The sequence below is a fragment of the Calliopsis andreniformis genome, chromosome 9 (genome assembly GCF_051401765.1).
Source record: "Calliopsis andreniformis isolate RMS-2024a chromosome 9, iyCalAndr_principal, whole genome shotgun sequence".
In the NCBI taxonomy this organism is placed as follows: Eukaryota; Metazoa; Arthropoda; class Insecta; order Hymenoptera; family Andrenidae; genus Calliopsis; species Calliopsis andreniformis.
Window position 1 is genome coordinate 1,859,064 of NC_135070.1, and position 10,543 is coordinate 1,869,606.

At 32.2% G+C, this 10,543-nt stretch overlaps 1 protein-coding gene across 5 annotated transcripts; it reads right to left on the reverse strand.

Annotated features, from left to right (window-relative positions):
* Positions 1-1,624: 1,624 nt before the first annotated feature.
* Positions 1,625-10,051, reverse strand: LOC143184128 (putative ATP-dependent RNA helicase DDX17). Of its 5 annotated transcripts, none has more exons than XM_076386145.1 (8): positions 9,912-10,051; positions 9,190-9,540; positions 8,377-9,030; positions 8,046-8,218; positions 7,919-7,978; positions 4,500-4,742; positions 4,223-4,387; positions 1,625-2,465 (listed from the first exon to the last, which is right to left on the reverse strand). In XM_076386145.1, exons 1-8 carry the CDS (start codon positions 9,926-9,928, stop codon positions 2,413-2,415), a joined length of 1,716 nt encoding a protein of 571 aa, XP_076242260.1. In that variant the 5' UTR covers positions 9,929-10,051; the 3' UTR covers positions 1,625-2,412. The 5 variants fall into 5 exon arrangements, 3 of the variants coding, with proteins under 3 accessions (XP_076242260.1, XP_076242261.1, XP_076242262.1); XM_076386146.1 differs by lacking the exon at positions 1,625-2,465 and adding an exon at positions 3,355-4,100; XR_013002725.1 differs by lacking the exon at positions 1,625-2,465 and having other exon boundaries at positions 4,249-4,387; positions 7,919-7,971.
* Between the last annotated feature and the right edge of the window lie 492 nt (positions 10,052-10,543).

A 10,543-nucleotide genomic window follows, 5' to 3' on the forward strand; every position in this document is an offset into this window, starting at 1 on the left:
GAGCTCCCTCTTCCCTCCTCGTCCCTTCTTCTCTCTGCTCCAAATGGTCCTTTCGTGCAGGACGAGCTCTCCGAACCACGATCTCGTCCCTGTAGGATTTCCCATTTTCATACTCTCCTTTACTGTCTCACGGCTTCCACCTTTCCTTTTACCCTTTTTACTATTCAATTGTGCCTTTCCTTTGCTCTTGTTCTTTTATATCGTGTTACGTTCATTCATTGCATTTTCAACGGAACGATCGCGCGCAGCTTATTTGCATTTCCCTTTGTTATCTGAACCCTCTCTCTTATTTTCTCTTTAATCGAATCTCTTTATGCGAGGCCGATGAAGCAAGCACAATGTATCCCTTACGTCAATGGATCGGGTCAATATATTCGCTGCCATGGGCACAATACTGTTCGATATTATAGCGAGACAGGTCAATTTCAGTACATAATAGCAAGCACATTCCGCGAATTTCATTTTCCCTCATATAAATATTGGGAAATCTGTAAGGCAATCAATCGCAGAATCGTTAAAGATATATGTCTTGGAAATAGTCTATATCGTTAAATTTGAAGAAAATGCTAAACAATTTGAGCCACAGCTTCTCTAGCTACTATCTTAACTAACTCTTTTCGTTTGTAATTATGTATAAATTCCAAAGAAAAAAAAGAAGAATTTGATATTCCATCAAATTGCCTTTATAGTATTATCCCACTGACCATTTTTAACGTGTGATGCCGAGGATGACGTTCCGCATATTTTAAGCGTAAGGGGTAACGACATAACAGAAGCAGGGGTAAGAGGGAGCTAGCAAGCTTACACTCGGTTCCGGTCCGCTTGCGCAACAAGTTTCTCTCTGGGACTTAAAATCGTTGTTGCCCGCACATCCTCAGCCGAAGTAAGAAACGGTCTATCACTGAAACATCCATACCATTGTGAGGATTAACTTCAAGATCTTTTTCTCTCGGTACCTTAGCGAGACAAATAAAAAGATTGATGTTTCTTCCGGATTAGCTACTCACAAACAATGAAGTTTTATCGTTCTTGTTCTTAATGAAATAATTCTCACATTTTGACATTGTGTTCTGAATAAGGACACTACTATCTACTGCAATATCTACTGCAGTTATTAACTTAGTGTTAATTAAGAGTTGGCAATAATTTCTCAATGAATAGAAATTAACTTTTTATAAACTATCACTGCAGAGAAAAACTCTATAAAGCTGTTCGTTGAGAACGTTATTGGCTGACTGTTAAAAGATTAATTTCCTAGAAGTTTTGTTAGATACATATGAGAATTTTAAACGACAAATGTCTTTCGTATTTAATAATTACATTTACCATCTCTGTTATAATTTAAGAACATATATATTATATAATATATAAAATAGCAATCACTAAATTTTATTTAAATCTTGTATTCTTTAGAGGTACAATATTTCATTAAAATACAATCATACAATCCAAAAAATTTATTTAAAAACTTATTTAATCATTTTATAATAGAGCAAATATAAAGCAAATTTCACATCAGATATTACACTTTCATAATACATAAAAAATCTATGATTAAATATTTGAAAACTTCACTACTATAATCATAAAACTTCTAAAATGTACAACATACTTAAAATTTGAATTGACTCCATCAATTTCGATACAGCCATCTATATTTCTACATATATTGATTAATCACTAAAAAGGTGACACCTAAATATTTAAAAAATTTGGAATAAACTGTCTAAGCAGAGTTCAGTTTTAATGTTTAGACGTAGGTATGCCCACCGAATAGAGATCTGAATTAATAAAGAAAATATTTTAAAATATTTAATAAGAAATATTTAAAATATTTGGAATACACTGTCTAAGCGGAGTTCAGTTTTAATGTTTAGACGTAGGAATGCCCACCGAATGGAAATCTGAATTAATAAAGAAAATGATAATTTTTTCAAATATCTTCCCATACAAACAGTACACTACGAAAAATCACTTAAATTAAAAATATAACAAATAATGTTAGATACAATTAAGTGATATTACTGTATATTACTGTTTTTTCGAAAAATAAGGGGTAAACCTATAGATAGTACATAAATTTTTGGGCAAAGTGATTGTGCTTGCATTCGTCCGTATAATCGGAATGGAACACCCCCTCTCTTGTTAACCACCCACGGAATTCCAGTAATCGGGCTACCGTCCCTTCGCCCTCTTCACCCGCTCCCGTTTTTCAAGGCCCCTTCTCCTCCGCTCACCCCGTGTGACACAGCAGTGCGGCTGCTGAATGGCCGAAAGAGGGGGTAACTCATCTCCTCTGAACCACCTACGCAATCAATAGCAGCCTTGCTGCTTCTACTGAATGGACTCTGCCTCCCCTTCCGTCTGCTTCGAGCCGGCATCTATCCCTTCTTACCCTCATTCTATCGATTACTACGCCCTTGCCGTGACGATCTTGCGGGGGGTTGCTCTATCGACCCATCCACCTGTGTATTACAGTTCATTCATAAATCTTTGCTGCTTTCCACACGAGGATCAACGAATCAGATGTTTTTTCTGATTGAATTTGTGAAATGCAGCACGGTTCTTCGATCAAGGACCAAACCGCGTGTCCTTCCATTATTCCATGTATTCGTAATTCTCAAATGTTTGAACCACTGATAAGGATAAGCACGTGTACTAATCTTGAAGAAGCTCAGTGATGCGGTGTGCTAAACGAGTAGAAGTTTCTGTGATGCCTAATTCAAATAAATGTCTTAACAATTTGCAGTTCGATTGTTTTTCATTTTGTATGGGTTTGCGGTGTGTGAAATTAAAAAACAAATATATCAATTCTTTATAGACAACTCTTTGTACAATATTCTATAAATGACAAACATTTCTTTGAAGCTAGACACATTAGCAATTTTTATTTTCTTCTGAAGTACAAACACAGTTGAATTCAATATGGATATAAAGTTATTACTTCTATTGTAATATATTTATTCTGTTTTGATAAAGAGGAATGACTGGGTTATTGACCGATACTAGGCTATTTCCTACACAAGTTCAATTCAGTCGGAATCTCCTTACTCCACGTTGAGCCGATAAAATAGTACCTTGATAGGCTCACTGAAGGTAATCTGAAGTTAATTAGAATCTAACCACTATAATTAATATTCCAAAGTAAATTAAAATGTTCCATTTACGTAATTATATAATTTAAATTTATACTCCGAACTTAAAATTAGTACATTTGATAATTTTAATAAACTTACTAAATTTACACTAATTTTTTACTATTCTCTTCTGGTTTTGTAATGGTTTTGTAATGTTTATAATAAAAAAAAGATATACAAATATAAAGATGGACAAAAATTAAAATACAATTTTTTAAATAGTTAATAAATTTATTTCATACATTTTTATTAAATACTGTACATTATTCCATTAGTTTTAAATGCTTGAATACGTGTACGAATTGCTAGTGAGTACTAGACGTCTACAGAAGCTACAAATAGCAGACACATTCGAAATTTTCCGTGGATTTTTAAAGTGATTCACTTTCCTAACTACATTCACATGATCACTTATATGAACTTAATTCGTATTACTGAACATTTTAACGTCGTTATAAAATGTGTACTTGGTACAGTATGTAAATATATCCGGACACTTATGCTATGTTTACCTAAGATATTGAGGCTTATCGTGTATTTAAAACAAAATTTAATGGATATAGAAATGTTGCACAACATCGATACGGTGATTTTTTGGTTAAAAACTATACTTTTGATTTTAATAGAACGGATTAATCGCATACTATTATATCCATTTATATAATAGCACACAATATTGTGTTCACTGAATCGTGTTATATAACATTTAAAATATGTATGTTCACGATGGGGACACTTATATCTTATGACTTTAAATTAATTAACTATAATGCACGAGAATTATACGTAGCACGTTACGTTCAACGTTTACGTTAGTGGAACATCAATATTACAACTTTTATGATGTATATCATGTGTACTTTAAAAGAAACATAAAAAAGACATGATCTGTATAATAGCTTGGTCCTTAATCACTGGTGGAAGATCATCTTTCACTACTCCAATAACTTTTACCGATAACCTCTAGAAACAAATATATATCTCTTATATCACATAAAATATGAAAATTTGTTGTTGATAATTAGTTGCTAAGTAAAATTCTAATAATATAATTCTGTATATGATACAAACGTACCATCACTTACCTGTACGATTATTCACAGGACTACGACTTCTAGAGTAACTCCTACTGTAGCTTCTGCGAGTTCCTCGACCATTGTGTTCCCTACTGTGACTCCGGCTTCTACTTCTTGAATAACTGCGATCTTTTCCATTACGGCCACCTCGAGATCGCCATCGATTTCTTCCACCTAAAAGTATTTCGTATATATATTTCACAGTTATTTTTTTATTATAATTTATAATACTTTATTAGCTTCAAAATATAAATCAGTCCAGCATCGATAAAATATATATAAATACCTCTGTGTCTTCCATATCCACCGCTTTTACTATCAGCAAGCTCTAACAATTTCGGGTTTATAACTTGATTCGCTTCCTTTAATACCTGAATTAGGTCATTGGCTTTATTGGAATTATTTGGAGTAAAAAAAGTATATGCTGTGCCAGTTTTTTGTCGACGACCTGTTCGACCGATTCGATGTACATAATCCTCCGAGCAGGAGGGATAATCAAAATTGATGACAAACTTGACGTCTTCAACGTCTGAAATAAAGCATACATATTAGCTGTTAGTTTTTAGAAGTATCCATCTCGAGGACAGACATCGGTTAAGATAGTAGTATGGCAAAGTGTATATAAAATATTATAGTAAATATCAATCAGGTATTTTTAAATTAAATGTTTGTGTTAATACGCTCTCCAAAAGGTATAACTATTAAATATTCACCTATAACTTTATTTAGTTAGAAACATTTATAACTTGTTTGCATGAATGTGTATGGTTTAAGCTGACCTTATCATAAAATATATTCAACTCTGAAAAACTATTTCAATATAAATTTTATATAAAACAAAAAACATGTTTGCTTGTAATTCTTTCTGATTTCATTAAAAATATAATATCTATCACATTGAATTAAAATAATAGGTTCAGAAATAACAAAAAAAAATCTATTTCTTTAGAGAGCGTTTTGACTAAAATATAAAGTTCTGAAATAAAGATAAATCCTCGCGCAAAAACAATCCTGGTTCCCTTTCCCAGCAAATTCAGTATAATTTACCTTAGAAAGTATATTTTAGAGATCATTACAATTTACATAAGATTGCTCATTAATTGACTCATCAAACATTATTAGTTCTGTTAAATATCATTAAATATCATAAACGTGAATAAATAACAAAAAATAAGATGTAAAATCTAATGAAAATGAAACCAGAATTGATATACATAAACCTTATTTGATATAATAGTTAGTATATTGTGAATATGTATTGACATAGTTATCATAAAGGATGTAAAAGGATAAAGGAAATGCAAATTCAATGGGAGATCAACGTGATATGCAGGATGTGTATGTATATAGAAATATGAATATACATACTCATGTAGTATTTCCAAAAATGTGGTTCATTAGAATAGACAGAAATTCTCAAGTTAAAAACAAGCAAATTCTTGATAATCTTACATGACAATTAATCAGAAATACTTAAAATTTTTGAAAATCTAAAACATATTCTGTAGTCAGAAAGGCAAACATGTTCATGAAAGCTATGTATATAATAAAACATATAGTTGATAAATAATGATCATATAGAAGTATGTATCAAGAATTAACTTATCCTTAGCTCAGAAATTTCACATACATTCTAGCATACCACGTTTTATGAAGTACCTTTGCTATATATGTATATATAAAAAGTGTATATAATACAAAGTCTCCTAGAAAAATAGATTTGAACTATACACACCTTATTTAAATCTAAGATGATTATCGATTAATAACAATACTATGCAGTTACTAATAAAGAAGGTATTTAAATATTCATAGCTGAATTTAGTAGCAAATCAGTTCTAAATTGTCTCATTAATTTGAGTATTTGAGTAATCATTCTATTATTCAAACTTTTGCACAACCAAATATCATCTCAGACCTTGGCGAAGAACAATGTCATACAGTCAAAGTACCATTTTTCCAGGTGACTCTGAGTGAGACTCATAGCGATTAATTTAAGATTACTGTTATACTAAAATTAGGCAGTTGGGTGAGTGTCGCTAGCAACGTACGGGCAGGGCCTGGCTGTTTGCGCTCGCTCCAGCTACAGCCTCCGCCATTCTGTTGCTACAGGGCACACTAGAGGCTCTGGCATCAGCTACCATGCCACCGCCTCATTGGACCGTTGTTGGGTCTGATTAGCTTGAGCGGCCAGCGCAGGGGATTCTATTCTGGCAACAACGACTTGGCCAGCCCAGATGGCGTACAGCGTAGCGTAGAACTGATATCCAGTATGTAGGAGGTAAAGTAGATCATCCCGATTTGGCCCGGACTGGCCCTTCACGGAATTGACGTATAGAGGCACGCGTCGCAGCCAGCGCAGACAATGCAAACCAGTGCACCACCGAACAAACAGGCGGCGGGCACCCCCAATTTGCTTTGCATTACCCGGCGTGGGCCTGCGCGCAATGTGCCTCTGCAATACAAACAAAGATCCAACCGCGTTAGGTATTTGTTTACCTCATTATCTTCCTGTGTTCAATATGAATTTTGTATTACAATTGTTTTTCTTTTTTTTTCTGAACTAGTTTTAATTGAGATCTGGTAACCTTCTCAAATGGAGTTTATGGGAAAATACATAATTTCATCATCTGATAGGTTTCGGCAAGCGTATAACATTTAACCAGTTCAATCTTAAATTTAAAACTGTAACGCTCACATCAGAACTTTGATGATTTGGAATAAAAGTATTCGATTAAATGCACTCGCTTTTTTAATTAAACAGAAAAAGAAAAATAAGAAAAAACAGGATAATACCTGATGCTAATACTCATTATTTAAAACATATGCAATAATTCACTTTCAAAGAGTATGTTTATAATTTTTCAATACATTTGTGCACCTTGATAAACTAATAGCTATAATGCTTGCCGATCACACATAATATCAATCTATATTCAATACTATAATTTTGATTTTTACATATTATTTAAAAATTATTACCCTTAGTAAAAGTGAGAAAGCAAATAAACACAAATATTAAAAGTGCTGACTGAACCACGTTATGCATTTAGAAAATTGTATACTTTAACATAAATACAACATGAAGAACTATTTACGTTTGCAAAAGAAACTTTTTAGCATAAATGTAATTCAATTTCATAGATATTAAATTCCTGAGAGGTTTTATTTAGTATCAAACAAAGACCATTATATCACATATTGTTATACCTAAATATAACTTTTAATGAATTTAAATTATTATTAAAACGTCAAATATGTTAAAAATTAGATAGTCCTTAATATTATACAATCACTATATCTGTTCACCTTTTTCAAATTAGTCACATATACCTTTTTGGCACATAAAGTGGTCCAAGTATCAATTAATGCAGATAGAATAAAATCCTGTTCTGACTAAACATATGTTTAAATTACTATTATAAAGATCATGTAGAAACGAATCAGTGTTAACAATATCAATGATCTAAAAAGAACATCAAGATATATGTGTTTACATTATAATTTGCTCTATATAAAGAAACATTTACTCCCCTCTTAATTTTGCAATAATATGCTTTGTCAAAACAAGATATATTATATACTGCAATAATTATAATACAAACAATGTGATTCAGAGTAGCTCACTTTTCATACCAAAGAAAAATGATCAATATTGCTTAATTATATAACTTCTCTATATTACAGTAATAATCTTTTACTTACCAAGACCACGAGCAGCAACATCTGTTGCAACAAGAATTGGTGCTTTCCCCGATCTAAAATCTGAAAATTAAGCACAAAATTTATTTTCTACTTAGAAGTATGTTTTTGAAAAACTCATGTCATTTACCTTGTAAAACCCAATCCCTTTCTTGTTGTGTCTTGTCACCATGTATACAAACAGCTGGCCACCCATCCCGTTTCATTTTCCTAGTTATTTCATCTACTCTACGTTTTGTTTCAATAAACACTATTGTTTTATTTTCACTTTCTGCCATTATTTCCTTCAAAAGTGTACTTAATCTATAAATACAAGAACCAATAAGTTACAAATTGAGCACTTAATTTTTATGCTTTTGTTTTTCCAGTCAAAGTTTATCAAAAATTAAATTAAATTTTGAGTTTATCAAAGTTTTTCAACTCATAAGTCTACTTTTTCTTGCAGAAATTTAGCTACTTACTTATTTTCCTTTTCATAATCTTGACATACATCAATGATCTGCAATATATTATGATTTGCAGCTAACTGTAGAGACCCAACATTAATTTGAGCATAGTCTTTCAAAAAATCTTCAGCTAAATTTTTTACTTCTTTAGGCCATGTAGCAGACCACATTAGCGTCTGTCTATCTGGTCTAATTTGTTCAATAATTTTTCTAATTTGAGGTTCAAATCCCATATCTAACATTCTGTCTGCTTCATCTAGTACTAAATAAGTACATCTCTTTAAGTTTGTACGTCCTGATTCAAGAAAATCTAATAATCTACCAGGTGTTGCTATAACAATTTCTACACCTCCATCCAAGTCTCTTGCTTGTGCACCTTTTGGTGCTCCACCATACAGGCATGTATTTCTAATACCTGAAGAATGACCAAAATCATCAGCAACTTGCTGAATTTGTTGGGCAAGCTCTCGAGTTGGAGCTAATACTAGTGCAATAGGTCCATCTTTTCGACCTAATTTAGGTTGACTATTTATATGAACAATTGCAGGTAATATATAAGACAATGTTTTCCCAGAACCAGTTGATGCAATGCCAACCATATCTCTTCCACTCAGAGCGATTGGCCAACCCTGTGCTTGTATTGATGTAGGTTCAGTAAAACCTTGTCGTCTGAAAATTAAAAATAGTGGCAATTTGTTTACTTTATTCTAATTGAATACTAAATTAATTTAAACATTGTTATACACTGAGAGTATTTTTATAGGGTTTAAAATTTGTTATCAATTTAAATTTTATTTACAAAATAACTGTTCCTCAAAATACGCTTACTTAATTTCTTTCAGAACATAATCCGGGAAACCTGTTTCTTCAAAGGTAAACACAGGATTAGGTATATTTTTTCCTTTGAGAGTAATTTCTTTTTCACTCCTATATTGTTCAACTATGCGTGGATCACGATTTTGAACTGCTTCGTGTGGTATATAAAAGTCCTTCTTAAAAGGTTCTAAACGACTCAAATCCCAACGTGGTTTTCTTAAATTTGCTCCTGGTTGTCCACGACTATTTCTGCCACCTCCTCTATCTCGACCTCCACTGCTACCCCAAGCTCTTCTGTCTCGTGGTGATCTACTACGAGATCGTGTACGAGATCTGCGTCTCCTATCTCTATCACGACTACGACTGAAATAAATTATACAAGAACATACGTATTATTCATTTAGATTACATTCTGTTACAAAGTATTAATCCAGGTGTTCCATCTTATCTAAAAATATTCATTACTGAAACTATGTTTTCAAAATTATTCTCTAAGTTATGAAGTTCTATTAGGATTAACTCAAGGAAGCACAAGAAGGTTATGTGAAATTAAATACAAGAAGTTCGGTAAAATTTCATCTTACGAACGAGAAATCACTTGTTTCTTTTTTATTTTTCGTCGTTACATTAAACAAGTGAAAAATGATGTTTCTTCAAAATACATGGTTTTAATAATGACCACTGGACATATTGATAACACATCTTCAAGCGTCTATGTACACATGGTTACTTACCTTCTATAGCGACCCATTTTCAGTTACACTTCGGTTTCACTTTTCCTTTATCACAATGTTGTACGAAGCTACTAATAATTACTCAAAAATAAAACAACGCGTCGCACCAAACGATCTAAAGTTAAACCTAATCAAGGGACGCAAATGAAAGCGACTCCTATACCACAAACGACACAATTACAAGGAGTGGTATCGTGAAATTTTTAACGCATGCGCGTTGATTAATGAAAATCTATGTGCATATAAATCTATACATACACATATGTGAAGTACACGTATAATATGTATATGCATATCCATAAATTTCCATAAATTTTATAACATTTAAACACATATTAATTAAATTTTAATTTGTTATACAATAATGAGTCATTAATAGTTATACTATTAAATTTAATTTCTGATTTTTCAAGAATTCTTTGAATATAAAAAAGTGTTTATTAAATTTTTCATAGTTTATAATAAGCCACTAAAAACTTATTACAAGCACTGTTTTTTCAATTCGTAAATTTCGGTTACGTTTCTTAGCCCCCTGGCGACGACTGCAACAAATACCACATTCTAATATTTGATTACAAGACAGAGAGGGGGGTGATCTCATGGAGCAAGCTTGCTACTTGTGCAGTTAGTCT

Excerpts from the sequence above, each read along its gene's own strand:
- LOC143184128 (XM_076386145.1), bottom strand. Across the intron at positions 9,031-9,189 it reads TATGTTCTGAAAGAAATTAA|ACGACAAGGTTTTACTGAAC; the intron begins GTAAGCGTATTT and ends TTTAATTTTCAG. Across the intron at positions 7,979-8,045 it reads AAGGGATTGGGTTTTACAAG|ATTTTAGATCGGGGAAAGCA; the intron begins GTAAATGACATG and ends CTTAATTTTCAG.